The sequence below is a fragment of the Podarcis gaigeae genome (assembly GCF_964106915.1).
Source record: "Podarcis gaigeae genome assembly, chromosome: 12".
Lineage (NCBI taxonomy): Eukaryota > Metazoa > Chordata > Lepidosauria > Squamata > Lacertidae > Podarcis > Podarcis gaigeae.
In genome coordinates, this window is record NC_139688.1 from 5,801,189 (window position 1) to 5,825,528 (window position 24,340).

Below are 24,340 nucleotides of genomic sequence, written 5' to 3' on the forward strand. Positions count from 1 at the left end.
ATAATAATAATAATAAATTTTTATTTATATCCCACCCTCCCCAGACGAAGCCGGGCTAAGGGCGGCTAACAACACTAAAATAGTGCAACATTATAAAAACATTATAAAAATTAATTAAATTAATTAAAATCAAAATTGATGGCAATCTGATAGGTATCTCAAGAGTCTCCTCCAGCACCAGAATTCAAAAGCATCCATTCTTTAGCAATCAGCCTTCTTTATGGTCCAGCTCTCACTTCCATACATCACTACTGGTTAAACCATAGCTCTAACTATAAGGGCCTTTGTTGGCAAGGTGATGTCTCTGCTTTTTAAGATGCTGTCTAGGTTTGTCATTTGCTTTTCTCCCAAGAAGCAGGTGTCTTTTAATTTCGTGACTGCTGTCACCATCTGCAGTGATCATGGAGCCCAAGAAAGTAAAATCTCTCACTGCCTCCATTTCTTCTCCTTCTATTTGCCAGGAGGTGATGGGCCCAGTGGCCATGATCTTCGTTTTTTTGATGTTGAGCTTCAGACCATATTTTGCACTCTCCTCTTTCACCCTCAATAAAAGGTTATTAAATTCCTCCTCACTTTCTGCCATCAAGGTTGTGTTATCTGCATATCTGAGGTTGTCGATATTTCTTCCGACGATCTTAATTCCAGCAGAGGCTAGGTACGTCTTCTTCTTTTCTTTGGCGAGGTTCCTACTTCATGCAAGCCATTTGAATGGGAACGCTTTCCTTTCGCAAGGTGAATTTCTGGTTAAAAGCTAATGCTAGTGTTCCAGACGGCTGGAGACCTTTTGTTGAAGCTTGGCAGGTTTTTTGTTTTAAAGCAAATTAAATTGACTGCAATCTGAAGGGAGCACCATTGAGTTCAATAGAGCTACAGGATTGCTGAATAAATTGAGTGTTATGCTTTGCCTGCTTCTGTGGCTGGAATATCCTCTTTATGTAGCGAGCGAGAGAGAAAGCGGTAAGAGAAAAACGGCAGAATCAGAGAAGGAAGATCTGGAAGGAGGAGGTCGAAAGCAGAGGGAGGCAGCAGAATCTCAAAAGTCTCTACGAAAACAAGCCAAAGGGAAGTCATAGGCAGAGGGTGCCCCCTAGTGGATCGGCAGTGCTATTTCGTCTTCCTCTTTCACCACTGGCAGAGAATTTAGAGGAAGGGAGTCCACTTGCCCAGAGAGAGTTGGGAGGTTTTCAGTGGAGCCTGAAAGGGGCAGAGAATCAGAAAAGGATATAAGAGAGAATGAGAGAAAGAGAGAACAGTGAAACAGCAAAGGGAAGGGAAATGAAGGAAAACCTTTGAGGTCTAGCAGCATGCTTAGACTTGAAATATTATTATTATTATCATCATCACCATTATTTGCATACAGTGGTACCTCGGGTTACAGACGCTTCAGGTTACATACACTTCAGGTTACAGACTCCGCTAACCCAGAAATAGTACCTCGGGTTATGAACTTTGCTTCAGGATGAGAACAGAAATCACACGGCGGCAGCAGCAGGAGGCGCCATTAGCTGAAGTGGTGCTTCAGGTTAAGAACAGTTTCAGGTTAAGAACGGACCTCTGGAAAGAATTAAGTACTTAACCCGAGGTACCACTGTACTGCTCTCCAGCCACAGATAGCGATACGGTTCACAATGCAAAAAAATAAGATAAAAAAACACACAAAATGCATGACAAAAACAAGAACAAAAACAAACCAATAAGGGGATGGAATGTAGCAGGTGAACACACACACACACAACACACCTTGCGCACAACAGTGTTTGAATTATGAAAGGAAAGGCACGGAAGTGTCGCTGACATGTCCCACCAAATCACACACATAAACGCCATCTCTACAAAGTGTAGGAATAACACATGTAGTTTAGTGGTGAATTTTGAACCCAATGGAGAGGTAAAAGATTTGGATTAAAGATGCAGGAGGAAAGGGTTAACATTGGGAACCACAAAGGGGAGGAGGGAAGTCCACGAGATTCCTTGGAATCTTATCTTTATGTTTGATAGATGACTGTAAAATTTTAATCTGAAAAACCAAATAATAATAATAATAATAATAAAACCTACCTCCTGGGATCTCGGTGAGCTCATTGAGCGGAGGCACCGTGTCCAGCTTGTCTGCGTAGGTCTTGGCAGCCTGGCGTTTGGCATAGCGAGCCTCAATCTCCTTCTTGGTCCGAGGAATACGGCATTTGAAGATGCAGCACAGAGTGATGACTGCAGGCAGCGAGAAAGACAAGGGGGAGTTTAGCAAGGGCTGCAAGGGGTTAAAACGACACAGCAGCTGATGAGGGGAGGAAGACTGTAGGTCATACTCAAAAGATGACTATCTAGGCTCTTCTTGGAGAGCTCAACAGAGAGTCTGGGCAAGGGATTCACCTGCCAAACTCATCTTCTCGAAAAGGTAAAGGGAAAGGACCCCTCGGGACGCGGGTGGCACTGTAGTCTAAACCACTGAGCCTCTTGGGCTTGCCAATCAGAAGGTTGGCCGTTCGAATCCCTGCAACGGGGTGAGCTCCCATTGCTCAGTCCCAGCTCCTGCCAACCCAGCAGTTCGAAAGCACACAGTGCAAATCCACTTCCACCGTGCAGAGGAGTTGGGATTGCGAGCATCATGGCCCCAACACGCGCATGGCGGCTGAAGCCCAGCCCCCACACGATTGGGGGAATCCCCGGCTGTGCCACCCCCTGGCCAGTCAATCGGCTGGCTTTGGGGACGTGGCCTGCCCGATTTTAAATGCAAGCGCAGCCAGGGATCTCCCTCTTTTGCCGCTTCCAGCTGCTCCGGTTTCCCACCCTCCCGCCCTTTAAGGTTGTTGTTCCTTGACCTTGCTATCAACCTTGGTTGGTCGCCATTGAGGGGCTTGGTAGGAATTTTTCCACTTGGCAAATTGGCACCAGCTGTTTGGTTTTCACCTGCCTCGTAGCAAATCGTCACAACTTCCTTGGTATTGGCGCTTAAAGGTAAAGGTACCCCTGCCCATACGGGCCAGTCGTGTCAGACTCTAGGGTTGTGCGCCCATCTCACTTAAGAGGCCGGGGGCCAGCGTGACGAAGCGTCATGTGGCCAGCGTGACGAAGCTGCTCTGGTGAGCCAGCACCAGCACAGCACACGGAAACGCCGTTTACCTTCCCGCTAAAAAGCGGTACCTATTTATCTACTTGCACTTAGGGGTACTTTTGAACTGCTAGGTGGACAGGAGCTGGGACCGAAAGACGGGAGCTCACCCCGCTGCGGGGATTCGAACCGCCGGCCGTACGATCGGCAAGTCCTAGGCACTGAGGTTTTACCCACAGCGCCACCCGTGTAGGCATTGGCATTGTTCAGTAGATGGAAGAGGGGAGGTAGCGCCATCACCTGCCACACATATTGAAGGGTAGTCCGGTAAAGGATTCCGGGGGGGGGGTGGCTCTGTCCGAAGCCTGGGGAGGTGAGGGCCTAAGGCACACCCCCTATCGGTGACCCCCAGGGGAGTTCCTACTTGATATGCATCAGCAGGACTCCCCCTACTGGTGGTTAACCCTTCTTCGACTTCAAGTGCACGGGCTGAAGTTGGATATAGTCGGTTAGGACCAATGCCTAAGCCAATACTGCTCATCACCTGTAACCAATAAAGGTGTGGCCTTATTTAGCCCATTAACCTTAAATAATTGTGTCATGTGTCTTTATTTCCACTGGGGGAGGAACTCGCCACGCAAGTAGATAAATAGGTACCACTCCCGCGGGAAGGTAAACGGCATTTCCGTGCGCTGCTCTGGTTCGCCAGAAGCGGCTCTGTCATGCTGGCCACATGACCCGGAAAAACTGTCTGAGAAAAAACGCCGGCTCCCTCGGCCAGTAAAGCGAGATGAGCGCCGCAACCCCAGAGTCGTTCGCGACTGGACTTAACTGTCAGGGGTCCTTTAAAGGTAAAGGATGGTTAAGTCCTGTCAAAGGTGACTATGGGGTTGTAGTGCTCATCCCGCTTTCAGGCCGTGGGAGCTGGTGTTTGTCCGCAGACAGCTTTCCGGATCATGTGGCCAGCAGGACTAAACCGCTTCTCTTCTGAGTCTTCAGTGCTATGACTCTAAAATCAAGGGTGGGGAAGCCTCTTTCAGAGGCATTCAGAATTTCAGGAGCCGGAGGCAAAAGGGAGCAGAGCTATGTGTGCGAATTCTATCTTTGCAAAACGGTTTACAACCATGCAAAAGCCAGAGGTTTCTCGACAGGCTTGTGCCTATTTTCCACTCAGGTAATCTAGAGGCATTTTAAGCAACTGGAATGTGTTGACCCCGTGAACTGTCCCACAATGCATTTTCCACCGATATTCTTTAGAGGAAGGCACTTAAAAAGCAGGCAGGGCGTGTAAGATAAGCTCCTCCTCCTAAGGCAGTTTATATAAATACACCTTGAGGATTTTTTTGCAAAGCCTCCTTGCAGGTAGAAATCTAGCACCTCAGGGAGAGGAGTCCAGGTTCCCCTGACATGCTCATTCTGCAGAGAACTCTTCCCCAACCCCTAGTGAACAGCGTTCAAGCATATTTAAAAAAACTAAATATATCAAACAGCTTCTGGCAGTAATATACTCTGCTGCTCTTTTATGACCGGATGAAACTGAGCTTTCAACCAAGATGAAAATGAGGGCTCATTCCTCAGATAAGAGGCACGAACCATCTCCAGAGAAATTAAAACCCTCAGTTCTAGCTTTCTGTTAGTGGACAATGATTTATTTCTCCCTTCTGAAAATCCATTTCAAGCCCTCCTTTATGGGCACAGATCTTTCATGTGTTGGAAGCGATCACTGACTCTTTTAGTTCTCTGGCAAAGCTTGTTTAAGCTTCAGAGCCTGTGTATGTTAAGGATTCCCTTCACTGAATTGCACACCGTGATAACAGAGGGAAAAGATCCCCTGAGCACGTGCAGAGTGCCTTTCGCCGACGGCTGAGAAAACCCAAGCAGCTCTGGGATTAACATATCCAGGCAGATTAAGGAGGATCTCAGTGTCCAATGTGTGGGGTAATGAGAAGCCTCAACTTGGGAGGTGAAAAGAAGGAGGCAGGAGAGGATGAAAAATGAGGAACGGATCGGGCAGGAAGGAAATGATAGAGCATTTGCTATCCTTCAGCAACGATGGAATTGGAAACCATAAATTAGAGGAAGTTAAAAAAAATAAAAAGCCTTGCTGCGAGCTGAGGAGACAAGATAGCAAAGCATTTAATCAGCCTTTAAGGAAGGCTGCGGTTGTCCTAACAAATGAAAACGTCATCCCATGATTAATTATGTGGGTGATTTCTGCAGATCTATTCCCATGCTATACAGTGGTACTCAAGCGCCTTGGTACTCAAACAGCTTGGAACCCGAACGCTGCAAACACGAAAGTAAGTGTTCCGGTTTGCAAACTTTTTTCCAAAGTTTGAGTGTTACACTGAGGTCTGTTTTTGCTATTTATTTTTCATTTTTGCGGCTCTTTTTTGTTTTTGTGACTGTGTGCAGCCCAGTTCAGCTACTGATGGAATGGTTGTGTGCCTGCAATACATTGTCTATTGCTTTCATTTTAAGGATCAATGGTCTCATTAGATGATGGGTAGGCAAACTAAGGCCCGCGGCCCGGATCCGACCCAATCGCTTTCTAAATCCGGCCCGCAGACGGTCCGGGAATCAGCATGTTTTTACATGAGTATAATGTGTCTTTTTATTTTAAACACATCTCTGGGTTATTTGTGGGGCCTGCCTGGTGTTTTTACATGAGTAGAATGTGTGCTTTTATTCAAAATGCATCTCTGGATTATTTGTGGGACATAGGAATTTGTTCATTCCCCCCCCCTTTCAAAATATAGTCCAGCCCTCCCACAAGGTCTGAGGGACAGTGGACTGGCCCCCTGCTGAAAAAGTTTGCTGACCCCTACGTTAGATAGTAAAATCCATGTTAAATTGTGTTTTAGGGGTTGTTTTTAAAAGTCTGGAACAGATTAATCCCTTTGGCATTACTTTCTACGGGAAAGGACGCCTTGGTTTTGGAACGCTTTGGTTTTGGAACGGATTAAGTTTGAGAACCAAGGTACCACTGTACAGTGGTACCTCAGGTTACATACACTTCAGGTTACATACACTTCAGGTTACATACTCCATTAAGCCAGAAATAGTGCTTCAGGTTAAGAACTTTGCTTCAGGATAAGAACAGAAATCGGGCTCCGGCAGCGTGGCGGCAGCAGGAGGCCCCATTAGCTAAAGTGGTGCTTCAGGTGCTTCAGGTTAAGAACAGTTTCAGGTTAAGTACAGACCTGCAGAACGAATTAAGTACTTAACCCGAAGTAGCACTGTAGTTTGAAAACCTCTCAGAAAGCTTGGATGCTTAATCACCGTTCAGAGACGGGGTTTTGTGTCCTGGGTGGCTGTTGTGCTTCTTGTGAACGGTGGCAGCTGGAGGCTGCATTAGCTAAAGTGGTTCTTCAGGTTAAGAACAGTTTCAGGTTAAGAACAGACCTCCGGAACGAATTATGTTCTTAACCCAAGGTACCACTGTAATTCCCTTGCAATTGTCTGTCTGTCTGCCGTATGAAATGGAAAAGACTACTGTATTTTTTGCTCTATAAGATGCACCAGACCACAAGACGCACCTAGTTTGGGGAGGAGGAAAACAAGAAAAAATATATTCTGAATCTCAGAAGCCAGAACAGCAAGAGGGATCGCTGTGCAGTGAAAGCAGCAATCCCTCTTGCTGTTCTGGCTTCTGGGATAGCTGTGCAGCCTGCATTCGCTCCATAACACACACACACATTTCCCCTTACTTTTTAGGAGGGAAAAAGTGAGACTTATAGAGCAAAAAATACGGTACATTGAAGCCCTCTCCCTTTCTAGCTGCTAGGCAAGAGGGTGGTTTTAGATAGATAGATTAGATAGATGATAGATAGATAGATAGATAGATAGATAGATAGATAGATATAGATAGATAGATAGATGATAGATGATAGATAGATATAGATAGATAGATAGATAGATAGATAGATAGATAGATAGATAGATAGAGATAGATAGATAGATAGATAGATAGATAGATAGATAGATAGATATAGATGATAGATGATGATAGATGATAGATAGATAGATATAGTTAGATGATGATAGATGATAGATAGATAGATAGATAGATGATAGATAGATAGATGATAGATAGATTAGATAGATAGATAGATGATAGATGATAGATGATAGATGATAGATGATAGATGATAGATAGATAGATAGATAGATAGATAGATAGATGATAGATAGATATAGATAGATAGATAGATATAGATAGATAGATAGATAGATAGATAGATAGATGATAGAGATAGATAGATAGATAGATAGATAGATAGATAGATAGATAGATAGATAGATAGATAGAGTTAGATGATGATAGATAGATAGATAGATAGATAGATAGATAGATAGATAGATAGATAGATAGATAGATGATAGATAGAGATAGATAGATAGATAGATAGATAGATGATAGATAGATAGATAGATAGATAGATAGATAGAGAGAGAGAGAGATAGATAGATGATAGATAGATAGATAGATAGATAGATAGATAGATGATAGATAGATAGATAGATGATAGATAGATGATAGATGATAGATGATTGATAGATAGATGATAGATAGATAGATAGATGATAGATAGATGATAGATAGATGATAGATAGATAGATATAGATAGATAGATGGGCAAACAGATAGAAGCTTGAAAGCTCTCGTCACTTTCACCATCCAAAACAGTGGTGCTTATTTAACGGTGCAAATCCTCTCCACACCAAACACAGGCTCTGTTCCTTCCTACTTCAGATGCCAGCGGTGAAATTAGAGCCCAGCATGCATCCCAGCGTGGATTTAATGGCCCGAGCAATTGAATGTTTGCCATTTTAAAGTGCCCGTGACAGCGCACATTTCTCTCCCCAGGAATCGAATCCCCTGCTCCTTTACAAATGTAAAAACCCATCAAGCTAAACATGCAGGGAGTGGTAAAACAAGGAAAATACTCAAAGTTAATAATAATAATACGCCTTCACTGGAGGTTTATAAGCAGAGGTTGGATGGCATCAATGCCAGGGTTTCTTTAGCTGTGATGATGATGATGATGATGATGATGATGATGATAATAATTTATACCCCACCCATCTGGCTGGGCTTCCTCAGCCACTCTGGGTGGCTTCCAACAAAATATTAAAATACAGTAATGCATCAAACTTTAAAAGCTTCCCTAAACAGGGCTGCCTTGCATTCTTCTTCTTTCTTTGGTGATCCCTCGTAGCCGACTAAGATTGTCTTCCATAAACATGGTTTTAACAGTGAGTCCGTAAGTGACTGTGGAGGCCAATTCTGGATCCACACGTTCTTCCACAGTGGGGACATTGGTTTCCGGGCGGGAGTTGATCACGGTGTGGATTTGCCAAGCGTGCCTTCCTCTTAGCATGTTTCTCCCTTGCGTCCTGAGTTCGAGTGTCTTCAAAGCCCATGACACCTTTGGTAAAGTCTGTTCTCCAACTGGAGCGCTCGCAGGCCAGTGTTTCCCAATTGTTGGTGTTTATAATACCTTTTTTTAAGATTTGCCTTGAGACAGTCTTTAAACCTCTTTTGTTGACCACCAGCATTACACTTTCCATTTTTAACTTGAGAATAGAGTAGTTGCTTTGGAAGATGATCGTCAGGCATCCGCACAACGAAGCTGATGTTGGAGAATCCTTGCTTCCATACTGGTGATCTTTGCTTCTTCCAGTACACTGGTATTAGTTCGCCTGTCTTCCCAAGTGATGCATAAAATTTTTCGGAGACACCGTTGACGGAATCTTTCGAGGAGTTGGAGATGGCGTTTATAAGTGGTCCATGTTTCACAAGCACATAGTAAGGTTGGTAGTACAATAGCTTTGTCAACAAGCATTTTGGTTTCCCTGCAAATGTCCCAGTCCTCAAACACTCTGCGCTTCAATCGGGAGAAAGCTGCACTCACAGAGCTCAGGCGATGCTGGATTTTAGCATCAATGTCGGCCTTTGTGGATGACAGACTAGATGATTTTTGGGGGTGCCCTTCCAACTCTACAATTCTACGATTCTACAGGCTAAAGCCAGCCCACCCTGACTCTAAAATGATCCAGATCCTATTAACTCCTTCTTTTCATCATAGGCTGCAGAGATCAGGAAGTTCCCTGGATTATCAAATTCTTTCTTTCCTGAAATCCGTCAGAAAACAGCATGAATCACTCTTAAACAATGTTTGACCTGCCTCTTCCTATCTGAGCAAAGTTCTTAGGACAATCCCTGCATACCAACCCAGATATGTAGGCTATTTGCATGCGTTTCAAGCTGATCTTAGCTTATCGCTGATTTAAACGGCCATTCGCATGCTTAAAAAAGCTGTTTTCCACTTTTTTTACGCATGGTTTTATTGCTTTAAGCTTAGGCACAGACTACCTGAAGGACAGCGCAAAACGAACAAGGCTCTGAGGTCTTCAGAGACCCTCATAGGAATGCTTGGTGGGGAACACAGGAAAGGGTCCTTTACCTGGCTGGGCCTTCTGTGAATCTACACCTCTACTGCTGCCTTCAGAGGTCTTTGATCTCCTCCACCAGAATTAGGGTTTGGTCATCCCATGAATGGTCAAAGAACAGCCCCTTTCTCGGATCCCGCCTTCAGGAAAACTTCAAAGCATTTCAGGGATGAAGATAAGAGGACAATCCTGTCGCCATGAAATTTCTCGCCTTATCTCCCTGCTCTGAACTGAAACCAGCACCTCCCAGGCCAGACAGGCCTGTCTCAAGAATTTCTTAACCCTCCAGATCTGATGCCGGGCAAATCCTGGCTATGCATTCTGGAGGAAGGAACTCTGCGTTCAGCCAAAGAGCCACCATTTTTCACCCACAAAGCCCTGCCATTTATTTACCCTTCTTCCCAGGGACGGTGAGCTTCGAGCCCTAAGAAGATGGGGTCGCCTCCTCTGTGTGGACAGGTGGTAAGTTGTGGGCTCAATGTTGTTGTTGTTTAGTCATTTAGTCGTGTCCGACTCTTCGTGACCCCCTGGAACCAGAGCATGCCAGGCACTCCTGTCTTCCACTGCCTCCCGCAGTTTGGTCAAACTCATGCTGGTAGCTTTGAGAACACTGTCCAACCATCTCGTCCTCTGTCACCCCCTTCTCCTTGTGCCCTTAATCTTTCCCAACATCAGGGTCTTTTCCAGGGAGTCTTCTCTTCTCATGAGGTGGCCAAAGTATTGGAGCCTCAGCTTCAGGATCTGTCCTTCCAGTGAGCACTCAGGGCTGATTTCCTTCAGAATGGAGAGATTTGATCTTCTTGCAGTCCATGGGACTCTCAAGAGTCTCCTCCAGCACCAGAATTCAGAAGCATCCATTCATTGGCGATCAGCCTTCTTTATGGTCCAGCTCTCACTTCCATACTCAATACTGTCGTGCAAATTTTGCATACATTCAGGGGCGGGGGATCTGTGGACTTTCAGACGACCTTGGACTCCGATTCCCATTAACCCCTGCAAGCATGGCTATAGCTCAGGGTTGATGGGAGTTGGAGTCCAGTTTCATCTGGAGGACTATAAATTCCCCATCCTTGTTCTATTATCTTAGTAGGGCCAGTTCTGGCGTGACTTCTAATACTTGCTCAGTTATTTTGCATATGCGAATGATACCCAGCTCTACCTCTCTTTCAAATCAGAACCAGTGAAGGCGGTGAAGGTCCTGTTTGAGTGTCTGGAGGCGGTTGGAGCATGGATGGCAGCTAACAGATTGAGGTTGAATCCTGACAAGACAGAAGGACTGTTTTGGGGGACAGGAGGCGGGCGGGTGTGGAGGACTCCCTGGTCCTGAATGGGGTAACCGTGCCCCTGAAGGACCAGGTGCACAGCTTGGGAGTCATTCTGGACTCACAGCTGTCCATGGAGGCACAGGTCAATTCTGTGTCCAGGGCAGCTGTTTACCAGCTCCATCTGGTACGCAAGATGACACCCTACCTGCCAGCAGACTGTCTTGCCAGAGTGGTGCATGCTCTGGTTAACTCTCGCTTGGACTACTGCGGTGCACTCTACGTGGGGCTACCTTTGTAGGTGACCCAGAAACTACAACTAATCCAGAATGCGGCAGCTAGACTGGTAACTGGGAGCGATCGCCGAAACCACATAACACCAGTCTTGAAAGAGCTACACTGGCTCCCAGTGCGTTTCCGAGCACAATTCAAAGTGTTGGTGCTGACCTTTAAAGCCCTAAACGGCCTCGGTCCTGTATATCTGAAGGTGCGTCTCCACCCCCATCGTTCTGCCCGGACACTGAGGTCCAGCTCCGGGCAGCTTCCAGCAGAATATTAAAATACAATAACCTATTAAACATTAAAAGCTTCCCTAAACAGGGCTGCCTTCAGATGTCTTCTAAAAGTCTGGTAGTTGTTTTTCTCTTTGACATCTGGTGGGAGGGCGTTCCACAGGGCGGGTGCCACCACCGAAAAGGCCCTCTGCCTGGTTCCCTGCAACTTGGCTTCTCGCAGCGATGGAACCTCCAAAAGGCCCTCAGCCCATGGCCAGTAAACCTTGCCAACCCCTGTTCTAGATGGTAGCTTGATCATCGCAAGGCATCAGGGTCCAACCCAAGGCCTGGCCAGGGTTGCCAAGTTGACCAAAAATGGCACCGTGAGCCACATCAGGCCTGCAAGTCGGGGGTCTCCTCCAAAGTCAGTTGTGGTGCAAGTGGGAACTCAATGCTGTGCTGTTGAATTGCATCAACTAGTTCCTTGGGAGGTGATGATAAAGATAAAATTACAGTGGTACCTTGGGTTGCATATGCTTCAGGTTACAGACTCCGCTAACCCAGAAATAGTGCTTCAGGTTAAGAACTTTGCTTCAGGATAAGAACAGAAACCATGCTCCTGCGGTGTGGTGGCAGCGGGAGGCCCCATTAGCTAAAGTGGTGCTTCAGGTTAAGAACAGTTTCAGGTTAGGAACAGACCTCCGGAACGAATTAAGTACTTAACCCGAGGTACCATTGTATCTCTTTGTGTTTCATTATGGCTGCCAAAATTAACAGACCCTCCAAGGATCCCTATTTTCTAGGGACGTCCTTGATTTTGAGAAGCCACTTGATCCTGGAATGTCCCATTTTCCCTTAGGACGTCCCTATTTTCGTCAGAGAAATGTTAGAGGGTATAGAGTTATCTGACCCCCCGAACCATCTGAAGGCAATCCTGTAGAGGGAATGTTATTTTTTATTATTATATTTTATCATGTTTTTACATCTGTCGGAAGCTGCCCAGAGTGGTTGGAGAAACCCAGAAAGATGTGTGGGGTATAAATAGTAAAATAATCACAATGGAATGGGACATCCCTATTTTCACAGGAGAAATGTTGGGGGGTATGAATTAATGGAAGTTTGGCTTTTTGGATACCATTGCCATTACCCTGAGGTAATAGATCACACACAAACCTCACTTTATTTTGAAAACAATTACAAGTATTCTCCAAAGTCAGCCTTTAGCAGGCTTGTTCTAAAAATGATAGATTCCCTTTCTGCTCCTGGAGATAAATAGCATTGTCGGTGGGAAAACAATAAATGAAATTAGCCGAAAGATCCTTCCACTCTGTTTGCTGCAACAAACGATTGCTGACTTGAGAGCGAAATCTGCCTCGCTCATGAGTAAAGGCGCAAGGTTGTCTCTTATACCCATGTCACTTTCGGGGTGACGCATGCTTTTTTTTTTAAAAAAATTAATCATTTTTTCAATACAAACAACAACCGCAAAAAACACTACAACAAAAGTCATAGTAACAATAACACAATTTGACAATTCAGATTTAAATACACTGATATACCTATGACTGCATCCTTTTAACAATATTTTCCCACCTCTCTCTCCTCCCTCCACTATCCGCCTTATCGCTTAGCTATTCATTCCAGATTTCTTCATATTTATCCATTCTTAATTTGCGCCGACATGCAATTTGTTCGTATGTAGCTAATCTGTCCATATTATCAATCCATGTGCTCAATGGAATCTTTTTGCGGCTCTTCCAATTAATCAAAACAAGTTTTTTTTGCTTCTAATATAGCACGGTACATCCATTATATTTTTTTTACCCCTTGAAATCTCCCACGTATCCGGAATGTAATTTAGAATTAAATTCAATTCCCCTAAATAACAATTTCTCTTTATTATTCTTACTATAAATATCCTCACCTCGCACCAAAATGATCTTATCATCGGGCAGTTAATCATCATATGTGCTAAGTTCGCATTTTTACTCCCACATCTCCAGCAGTTGCCTGCCCTTGTTATTTTCTTCTGGTATAGTTTTGCTGGGATCCAGTGGACTCTGAATATTGTGCTTAAAAATGTGAATCAGCTCTCAGAATAAAAGAGTGATAGGCAGCCCTCTGAGCTAATTTAAGAATGTAAACAGAACTTCTGGGTCAGGCCAGTCACCCATCTAGTCCATCTATTCTCACAGCGGCCAACCAGATGTGCATTATGGGAAACCAGCAAGCATGATTCGAACCCTCTTCCTTCCTGTAGTTTCCAGCAATTAGGATTCAGAACCATCACTGCCTCTAACTGTGGAGGCATGGCCCAGCCATCCTGGCTAGCAGCCATCGATAGCCCTCTCCTCTAATCCTCTTTTAAACCCCTCCAGCTTCGTGGCCATCACGCCTCTTGTGGCAGGGAGATCCACCGTTTAACAATGTGCTGCGTGAAGAACAACTTTCTTCTATCCATCTTGAATCTCCCAACATTCGTCAAAACAAAAAAAATCCTTCCAGTAGCACCTTAAAGACCAACTAAGTTAGTTCTTGGTATGAGCTTTCGTGTACATGCACACATCTTCAGATACACTGAAACAGAAGTTACCAGATCCTCCTATATAGTGAGAAGGTGGGGAGGGGTATTACTCAGAAGGGTGGTAGGAATGGGTGATTGGCAGATAGCTGTGATGAGCCTGTTGACGACTCTTAACGACTGCAATAGGTCTTACAGGAAAAAGCAAGGGGTGAGAAGGTGAAAAATGGCTTTGTCATGTATAATGAGATCAGAATCCAATGTCTTTGTTCAGACCAGGTCTCTCCATGGTTTTAGGTTTGGTAATAAGTTGCAATTCAGCAGCTTCTCTTTCCAGTCTATTTCTGAAATTCCTTTGTAATAGAACAGCTACTTTGAGATCTTGTATAGAATGTCCTGGGAGATTGAAGTGTTCTCCTACTGGTTTCTCTGTCTTGTGATTCCTGATGTCAGATTTATGTCCGTTTATTCTTTGGCGTAAGGTTTGGCCTGTTTGTCCAATATAGAGAGCTGAAGGACGCTGTTGGCATTTGATGGCATACACAATGTTAGACGATGAGCAATTAAATAGTCCCGAGATGGTATGTGTGATGTTGTTGGGGCCAGTAATGGTGTTGTCCGGGTGTATGTGGCAGCAAAGTTGGCATCTGGGTTTATTGCAGGCTCTGGTGCCAGTGTCCATGTTAAGTCTGGTTGTAGTATTATTGTGGGTTAGGAGTTGTTTAAGATTACCTATCTGTAACTCCAACATTCGTCTTCATCGGACCTCCGCAAGTTCTAGAGATTATTCTGCTTGTGATGACATTCCTATTATTGTGTTTTGCAAAAATAGCACTATTGAACTACAGTGGTATCTCGAGATACAGACGCTTCAGGTTACAGACACTTCAGGTTACAGACTCCGCTAACCCAGAAATAGTGCTTCAGGTTAAGAACTTTGCTTCAGGATGAGAACAGAACATCAGGGTCTTTTCCAGGGAGTCTTCTCTTCTCATGAGGTGGCCAAAGTACTGGAGCCTCAGCTTCAGGATCTGTCCTTCCAGTGAGCACTCAGGGCTGATTTCCTTCAGAATGGAGAGGTTTGATCTTCTTGCAGTCCATGGGACTCTTAAGAGTCTCCTCCAACACCATAATTCAAAAGCATCAATTCTTCGGTGATCAACCTTCTTGATGGTCCAGCTCTCACTTCCATACATCACTACTGAGGAAACCATAGCTTCTTCTGAACACAGCTGTCAACTTTTCCCTTTTCTTGCGAGGAATCCTATTCGGAATAAGGGAATTTCCCTTAAGAAAAGGGAAAAGCTGACAGCTATGCTTCTAAATGAGAAAGGGCGGGGCCAGGGGCGGGCCCATCCACCGGCAAGACCACACCCCTCTCTGTGCATCATTCACACCCTGTTGTGTGAATGAGTCAACTTTTGAAATTCGCCAAGCGCATTTTGCACCTGGCTATGGGGCACTCGCGACCAAGTAATGATACCTGGGCACCAGGATAGCTCCTGACGTTTCCACCACCTTGAGATACAAGTTCTATTTTATCTGTGCCATCAGAATGAATTTCAGGAACCCAAAATGAAAAAATACAACTTTTGAGACACCGTCCCCCAAAATGGCAACCACATGTTCCATTTTGGCCACTGTAACCCTGGTTTAAGGAGCCCTTTGACACCTAGTTTAGACACTGGTTCCTTGGTTCTCAAACAACTTGGAACCCATACACTGCAAACCCGGAAGTAAGTGTTCTGGTTTGCGAACTTTTTTCGGAAGCCGAACGTGCTCCGTTTTGAGTGTTATGCTGAGGTCTGTCTGTTATTGTTATTTATTTTGCCTTTTTGATTTTACGCCTCTTTTTGTTTTGTTCTTGTGACTGTGTGGAGCCCAGTTCAGCTACTGATGGATCGATTGTGTGACTACAGTACAGTGGTATCTCGGGTTACATATGGTTCAGGTTACAGACGCTTCAGGTTACAGACTCCGCTAACCCAGAAATAGTACCTCAGGCTAAGTACTTTGCTTCAGGATGAGAACAGAAATCGTTCGGCGGCGGCGCAGCAGCAGCAGGAGACCCCATTAGCTAAAGTGGTACTTCAGGTTAAGAACAGTTTCAGGTTAAGAACGGACCTCCGGAACGAATTAAGTTCTTAACCCGAGGTACCACTGTACATTGTTTATTGCTTTCATTTTACGGATCCATGGCCTCGTTAGATAGTAAAATTCATGTCAAATTGATGTTTCAGGGGCTGCTTTTAAAAGTCTGGAACAAATTAATCCCTTTTCCATTACTTTCTACTGGAAAGTGTGCCTCGGTTTTGAAACACCTTGGTTTTGGAACGGATTAAGTTTGAGTACCAAGGTATATCTGAGTTTCTAATGCTGGAATGAGGTTCTCGGGGTTAGGATGGAAGGCAGAGAGGTGGGACTTACTGACACTCATGACAAATAGGGCAAAGATCCCAACCACTTGCCAGAGGCGCAAGCCCCAGATCACCACAGTCTCCGATGTGATGGGGTCCGGTTTCTTTTTCGGCGGCTCGGTGGTGGCCTAAAAAAAGAACAGGAAGTGTTAGAGCATATGGGCAGAAGGGTCACTGTATCATACCCAGCTAAGCCCTACTCAGAGTAGACCAATTGGAATTAATATATCATTAACTTAAACAAAGGTCCAACAAAGGTCCGTATAGTTCAAGCTATGGTTTTCCCAGTAGTGATGTATGGAAGTGAGAGCTGGACCATCAAGAAGGCTGATCGCCGAAGAATGGATGCTTTTGAATTCTGGTGCTGGAGGAGACTCTTGAGAGTCCCATGGACTGCAAGATCAAACTGATCCATTCTGAAGGAAATCAGCCCTGAGTGCTCACTGGAAGGACAGATCCTGAAGCTGAGGCTCCAATACTTTGGCCACCTCAGGAGAAGAGAAGACTCCCTGGAAAAGACCATGATGTTGGGAAAGATGGAGGGCACAAGGAGAAGGGGACGACAGAGGACGAGATGGTGGGACAGTGTTCTAGAAGCCACCAGCATGAGTTTGACCAAACTGCGGGAGGCAGTGGAAGACAGGAGTGCCTGGCGTGCTCTGGTCCAGGGGGTCACGAAGAGGCGGACACGACTAAACGACTCAGCAACAACAACAACAAAGTGGCTTAGGAGTCAATCTGGGCACTCAGTGGTTACAAATTAAATAGCAGCAACTCTCCCGACCTGGAAGTAAGCATGACTGGAGCGGAAGCTGCTAAGAAAAGCAGAGCAGAGGAGCAGAGCAAAAGAGCGAAGCAAATAAGCTGGCAATCCCTAGGAAGATTAGAGCGCCCCGTAATTAATGTCTGAAAAAGCAACTTCAAAGGCAGCAAACCCTTTGAAGGAAGCTTGCGCCGTCCTTAGATCTTTGCACAAGTGAGGATTCAAAACGGAATCAAGCTCAGAGCAAGCTAATAAAAATATTTTTTCCGGCCGTATCTTGCTGGAATACGCGATTGTATTTGCAAATAATGTTGCGGGCAAGAGTCTGCGATGCCAATTAAACTGTGTTGCAGCGCCGCTTGCTGTTCAGAGTGCGTACTGCAACTGAGGAAACGCAAACTGGGAGGGGCAGGTTATTTGAATTTAAGATACATTTTCGCTTTTGTTTTTAAACAGTTACTTTCTAGCTGAGTGAATTTTTGGTGCAATTGTAAATACAAAGACAAAGCAAAACGGTATTCCTAAAAACAACCCCCACCCCCCAAAAGAAATCCCTCCTCAATGCATTTTAATTCCCACTCCCACTGGCAGGCAAATTGCAATCGCTTGGTGCAGTCCTGGAAGGGATCAAAAGGAACGTGAGGGTTTTGTAAAACACCTATTGGATTGCTTTACTCTCTCCCCTTTCTTATTTGAATATGAAATTACAAGATAAGACGAGAAAGTCCATTAAAAGCTCATTAAAACATTTTTAAAGAAAGAAAGAAATATGAAGCATCAAGCCAGGGGCGAAATTAGACTTTACAGTGGTACCTTGGTTCTCAAACAACTTGGAACCCAAACACTGCAAACCCGGAAGTAAGCGTTCCAGTTTGCGAACGTTTTTCAGAAGCCGAACGTGCTCCATTTTGAGTCTTATGCTTCCGTTTTGAGTGCCACACTTTCGTTTTGAGTGTTACGCTGAGGTCTATTTGCTATTTATTTTGCCTTTTTGTTTTTGCGGCTCTTTTTGTTTTGTTTTCGTGACTGTGTGGAACCCAGTTCAGCTACTGATGGATTGATTGTGTGACTGCAGTACATTGTTTATCACTTTCATTTTATGGACCAGTGGTCTCGTTAGAGAGTAAAATCCATGTTAAATTGCTGTTTTAGGGGTTGTTTTTCAAAGTCTGGAACGGATTAATCCGTTTTGCATTACTTTCTATGGGAAAGTGCGCCTCGGTTTGGGAACACTTTGGTTTTGGAACGGACTTCCGGAATGGATTAAGTTTGAGAACCAAGGTGCCACTGTATTTCACCCGGGTCAAAGACCCAGTTTGGCACCTCCCTCTGTGCATTTGCGTACACACAAATTGGGAGCCAGCTTGTGTAATGTCACCAAATAGCTAAAACTGACCAGCTCCCTCTGCTTTTCTAGCCCTCTGCTGGGTTAGGGGAGCCCGTTTTAACCCTTTCTTGGCAAACCCATGAGGGCTAGGAACTTGCTTGCTTTGTTTCTAATAATAATACTAATAATTAATAATATTTTATTATTTATACTTCGCCCATCTGGCTGGGTTTTAGCAAACTGCTAAAAACATCAGACATTAAAAACTTCCCTAAACAGGGCTGCCTTCAGATGTCTTCTAAAAGTCAGATACAGTGGTACCTCAGGTTAAGTACTTAATTCGTTCCGGAGGTCCGTTTTTAACCTGAAACTGTTCTTAACCTGAAGCACCACTTTAACTAATGGGGCCTCCCACTGCCATCACCGGAGCACGATTTCTGTTCTCATCCTGAAGCAAAGTTCTTAACCCGAGGTACTATTTCTGGGTTAGCGGAGTCTGTAACCTGAAGCGTATGTAACCCGAGGTACCACTGCAGTTGTTTATTTCCTTGACATCTGATGGGAAGGCATTCTACAGGGTGGGTGCCACCACCGAGAAGGCCCTCTGCCTGGTTCCCAGTAACCTCACTTTTCGCAGTGAAGGCCCTCGGAGCTGGACCTCAGTGTCCGGGCAGAATGATGGGGGTGGAGACGCTCCTTCAGGTATACTGGACCGAGGCCATTTAGGGCTTGAAAGATCAGCACCAACACTTTGAATTGGGCTCATTGAACCAGAGGGCAGAAGATAAGCTCCAGTTCTGCCAGGCAGACTTGCTTTCTAGGGAATTCTAATGCCTGCTATTTGATCCCCTGTTCAGTTGCTGCCAGCTGATTCTTAGGGAAGAGGGTTAGCAAGGTTCAGGTTACAGCTGATGGATCTTTGGGCAGCAGAAGCCCATCTTTCTGCCATGCCCAGCCTCTGTATCCACCCAAAGCAAACTCCCTTGACAATCCATTGTGGGAGACTTGCATTTCTGTCTCCCCCTCAGAAGGCAGTGTGTCTGCTGTTAAAAGACAGAATCCATGTGAGCAGCCACTGTGCAGAGGTGTGGCTGAAACACAGCCTTGCCGATCACATCCTTATAGGGTTGTTATCCCTCCAGCTTCACCTGGTGTCCTCCCAGTGGCAGGTGACTCTTCAGGTGGGCAAGAGCGCAGGAATCACATCTCAATAAACCCCAAGAGATGGGACACCCAGTGGTAAAAAGATGTAAATTGCTTTGCGTGGACAGGCAGAGTCCCCAGATCCCGCGCGGTCCCCCCGTCATGTGGAATAATGACTCAAGACATCGTGCTATGGGATTAAATTGGCCACAACTTTATTAAACTTCAAATGTGGGCAGACCTTGGCTCAGGCATTGGGCGTTCTCCCTCCCCAGTCCCCAGCCGGGGACCTAGGGAGCATCAGGGTTATCCAGTGTGTGTGTGGGGGGATGGGTCGGCTCTGGAGAACATATGTTCAAGCAGAGATAGCCGCCCCCGTTACGCCGCCGCCGCTGCAGGGGAGAGCAATGACGACCTTTCGGCATACGGTCAAAGCCTCCCTTCATAAACCCCTTTAACGGGGAACCCTGGTATCGCCGCCGCAAAGAGGAAGATGGACAAAAGGATTCCGCCCAAGGCCTGATCCCGCCAAAGTTGTGACGTTTTGCTACGGGAAAGGCGAAACCTGCTAATGCAGGGAAATTCCTTTCCGGCCCTTTAACAGCGACCTTAATGTAGCAGTGCCTGCATACCTGTGAAGGAAAAATTAACCTGCAAAACCTGTGAGGAAAAATTAACCTGCAAAATAAGACATTAACTGAGGGTGGGTAGGGTGGGAGAAGCTCTGGAGCCAAGTGAGGATTCCCAGGTAAGATCCTCCCTCCTTTGTGTGGGCAGGTAATCCCTCCCCCACCTGGCCTGGTCTCCTTGGCAACGCTTCCCCCAGGTGGGATTGGACAACTGACTGAGGTAGGCGAAGACCTCCAGGTATCCCACCTGAGGGACGGCAAAGCCAAGCCTATGCTGTTGGAGCCGCTCCAGATCTAGGGGCTGTGTGCATCCACGCAAAGGGCGCCCCCCGTTTTAAGCAGGGAGCTTACATTATTTACAAATTCATCAATATATTGAAATAAAAAAAGGGTCTTGTATATATAATAATAAATATTCATAACTGCATATATAAACCACTTGTCTGAAACCCCGCAGAAAAAGTCCTGAAACCATTTTGTCCCTCCCAAATTGACCTCAAATATTTCTCTGCAAGGTGGAAGGATCCTGTCTTAAGGGTATGTCTGTGTATGAACAAGGTGAGCCTGTGACCTGGCTCAGGAACTAAGTATTTATCATTACAAAAGACTGGCCAGGCTCCCCAGGGTAACCAATCAAGTAACCATTAACAGGTAACCTGCCAGACAGGAGATAAACAATGCACTCAGATTTCTGTTGTAGACTGCCTCTTCAGTGATGTAGGTATGAAGTTTCTGGGGGTGGTCTTGGACTCCAGGGTGGGCAATTTAAGATGTCTATATAAGGGCAGGTACACCTTGGTTCTGGGTCCTCCTCCTTTCCTGTGTGTGAGGGGAGCACCCTGTTGCAACAGTTCAATAAAGATCAGGCTTACTAGCTGCTTTGCTTCTCAATATTCTCTGGTTGGCCTCTGTTATTTTCTCCGACTGATGGAGAACCTGCAAAGGACTCTATAAGGGCTCCTGTGTCCCCCATAAGGGCAGATTTTTGTTTATTACAATAGATAAGTGCTCCTTCCAGCCCGGTGTCTAGAATCAGTACCGTAGACTTGGAAGGGAACCCCCAGCGGTTAACTAGTCCAACCCCCTGCGATGCAGGAATCGCAGCTCAAAAATCCCTGACAGATTGCCTGGAAGCGGGTTGGTTTGGATGACCCTCAGAGGTCCCTTGCAACTCTGCGATTTTATAAGACAGCCATCTGACCTTTGTTGGAAAACCTCCAACGAAGGAGAGTCCACCATCTTGCGAGGGAGTCCGTTCCCCTGTTGAACATCTCTTACCATCAGGAAATTCTTTAAATGTTTCGTCGGAATCTCCTAGGAATCCGAATCCATCCTTTCAGGTCCTATCCTCTGGAGCAGCAGGAAAAAAGCTCTGCCTGTGTTCCAGCCTGCCAATATCCCCCAGAATTGGACACATCTTGCTGCAGGATCCACCCCTTTGCCATGAGAGTGCAGGCTGCTCCCATCCCTGGTGTCTTCTGCCTGGTGCCTGCAACTTGATCTCTGGCTATTAGCAGATGGTGTGTTTTCTCAGCAGACTGCTAAAAGCTTCCTGGTGTCTGCAGTTATTGTTGTCGTTTAGTCGTGTCCGCCTCTTCGTGATCCCCTGGACCAGAGCACGCCAGGCACTCCTGTCTTCCACTGCCTCCCGCAGTTTGGTCAAACTAATGCTGGTAGCTTCAAGAACACTGTCCCACCATCTCGTCCTCTGCCGTCCCCTTCTCCTTGTGCCCTCCATCTTTCCCAACATCAGGGAGTCTTCTCTTCTCAGGAGGTGGCCAAAGTCTTGGAGCCTCAGCTTCAGGATCTGTCCTTCCAGCGAGCACTCAGGGCTGATTTCCTTCAGAATGGAGAGGTTGGATCTTCTTGCATTCCATGGGACTCTCAAGAGTCTCCTCCAGCACCAGATGTCTGCAGAGCAGACTGCAATGGAAATAAGGGGAGGAGAGTTGTCAGGCTGGGTTAACCCCCTGCCCCAGGGCCATAGCTCAGTGGTAGAGCATCTGCTTTGAACGCAAAATGTCCCCGGTTCAAGCCCTAGTAGCTCCAAGTAGAGCTGTTGCCGGCCATCGATAGCCCTCTCTCCTTCAAGAATTTGTGGGATCTTTCTAAAGCCATCTAGGTTGGTAGCACCACTGCCTCCTGCTGGAGGCAGTTCCTTCTTTGGTGATCACTCATAATAATAATAATAATAATAATAATTTATTATTTATACCCTGCCCATCTGGCTGGGTTTCCCAGCCACTCTGGGCGGCTTCCAACAGAATATTAAAATACAGTAATGCATCAAACATAAAAAGCTTCCCTAAACAGGGCTGCCTTCAGATGTCTTCTAAAAGTCTGGTAGTTGTTGTTCTCTTTGACATCTGGTGGGAGGGCGTTCCAGAGGGCGGGCGCCACCACCAAGAAGGCCCTCTGCCTGGTTCCCTGTAACTTGGCTTCTTGCAGGGAGGGAACCGCCAGAAGGCCCTCGGAGCTGGACCTGAGTAAGATTGTCTTCCATAAGCACGGTCTTAACAGTGAGTCCGGAAGTGACTGTGGAGGCCAATTCTGGATCCACACGTCCTTCCATAGTGGGGACAATAGGTTTCCAGGCAGCAGTTTATCACGGTGTGGATTTAGTTTATCACGGTGTGGATTTGCCAAGCATGCCTTCCTCTTAGCACGTTTCTCCCTTGCGTCCTGAGTTCGAGTGTCTTCAAAACCCATGACACCTTCAATAAACGCTGTTCTCCAACTGGAGCACTCGCAAGCCAGTGTTTCCCAGTTATCAGTGCTCATACTACATTTTAAAAGATTTGCCCTGAGAGCGTCTTTAAACCTCTTTTGTTCTCCACCGGTATTTCACTTTCCATTCTTAAGTTGGGAATAGAGTAGTTGCTTTTGGAAGACGATAATCAGGCATCTGCACAGCATGACCAGTCCAACAAAGCTGATGTTCAAGAATCATAGCTTCAACACTGGTGATCTTTGCTTCTTCCAGTACACTGGTATTAGTTCACCTGTCTTCCCAAGTGATGTGTAAGATTTTTCGGAGGCACCGTTGATGGAATATTTTGAGGAGCTGGAGATGGCATTTATAAGTGGGCCATGTTTCACAAGCGTACAGTAAGGTTGGTAGTACAATAGCTTTGCAAACAAGCATTTTGGTTTCCCTGTGAATGTCTTGGTCCTCAAACACTCTACGTTTCAATCGGGAGAAAGCTGCGCTTGCAGATTTAACAAAGCACTGTGTGAATAAATCATTTCTTTCTCTGGCCTGAATCTTCCAACATTCATCTTCCTTGGGCGTCCAATAGTCCTATCCCAGGCCTTTGAGTAGAAAAGCCGCTTTTCCTCCCAGTGTCCAAATATTAAAGGGACAGGAGCTCTCCAGTTAAAAGCAGCTGGCAACATTTGCTATTGCTAGTTATGCAACCTTAGGAATTTTACAGGAATCTTTAGCACACTTAATTCTTTTCTGCAGATCTTGGTGGTGGTGGGTGGGAATAAACAGTTCTCCTTTTCTTCTTCTTCATTTCTCAAACCCCAGTGAACCTCTAGCCCACGAGGAAGTCTTTACACTGCACTTTCTACTCAGCATTCAGCCCCAGATAGTTGAATGGGACTTACTCCCAGGTAAATGTAGGCACCTAGCTTCATGCCTTCCTCTCCCCATTCACTGGCCTCCATCTTTTGCAAAGTTCCACTGTCAGTCAGTTTGGCTAGGAGGCGGGGCTGCTGTTTTTTAGACCCGCCTCCTCTCCAAATGGGAGCTTTATAAAAAGAGGAAATGGAAGCCAAGTCTTTCTTGAAGAAGCAAAAAGAGGGAAAGGGAAGGAAGGGGGAAAACAAGCTTTTCAAAAGGACACAGTGGCCTAGAAAAGAAGAGGCTACCAAGATTTGACCAGGGACCCGGGACAAAGCTCAGGTAGGATGTGTGACACTTGGATAGCAAGATGTGAAGATGTCTTGCATGCAAACTTGTGGTTAAAATGTGTTCTTTTGGAGGCAGCTTGTGTGTTACGTAAGCATTGCCTCTGGGAGTCAGATCTGGGACTTGGGTTAAGACGATATTTGCTCTCTGAGGCAAGAAGTGTGTGTCTTTCCCTGTTTGCCTCTTAAGACCTGGTAGACAGAGGTGCTTTGCCTCATATAATAATATAATAATAATAATTTATTATTTATACCCCGCCCATCTGGCTGTGTCCCCCCAGCCATTCTGGGTGGCTTCCAACAAAACACTAAAATACAATAACCTATTGTTGCAGGAAAAATCCGAGGGCTCCCTTGGACAAAA

At 45.7% G+C, this 24,340-nt stretch overlaps 2 protein-coding genes across 2 annotated transcripts in view; one reads left to right on the forward strand and one right to left on the reverse strand.

Moving 5' to 3' along the window:
- Window positions 1-640: 640 nt before the first annotated feature.
- The window catches only part of TMIE (transmembrane inner ear), a 29,375-nt gene continuing 5,675 nt past the window's right edge, over window positions 641-24,340 (reverse strand). The window contains exons 2-4 of the mRNA XM_083704389.1: window positions 16,210-16,327; window positions 2,059-2,208; window positions 641-1,194 (exon numbers count right to left, since the gene is read on the reverse strand). Coding sequence (XP_083560515.1) covers window positions 1,088-1,194; window positions 2,059-2,208; window positions 16,210-16,327 — 375 coding nt within the window. The 3' untranslated portion in view covers window positions 641-1,087. The remainder of the gene's footprint in view (window positions 1,195-2,058; window positions 2,209-16,209; window positions 16,328-24,340) is intronic.
- Window positions 23,837-24,340, forward strand: part of ALS2CL (ALS2 C-terminal like) — a 75,257-nt gene continuing 74,753 nt past the window's right edge. Inside the window, exon 1 of the mRNA XM_083704000.1 lies at window positions 23,837-23,971. The gene's annotated coding sequence lies outside the window, so the exon portion shown is untranslated. The remainder of the gene's footprint in view (window positions 23,972-24,340) is intronic.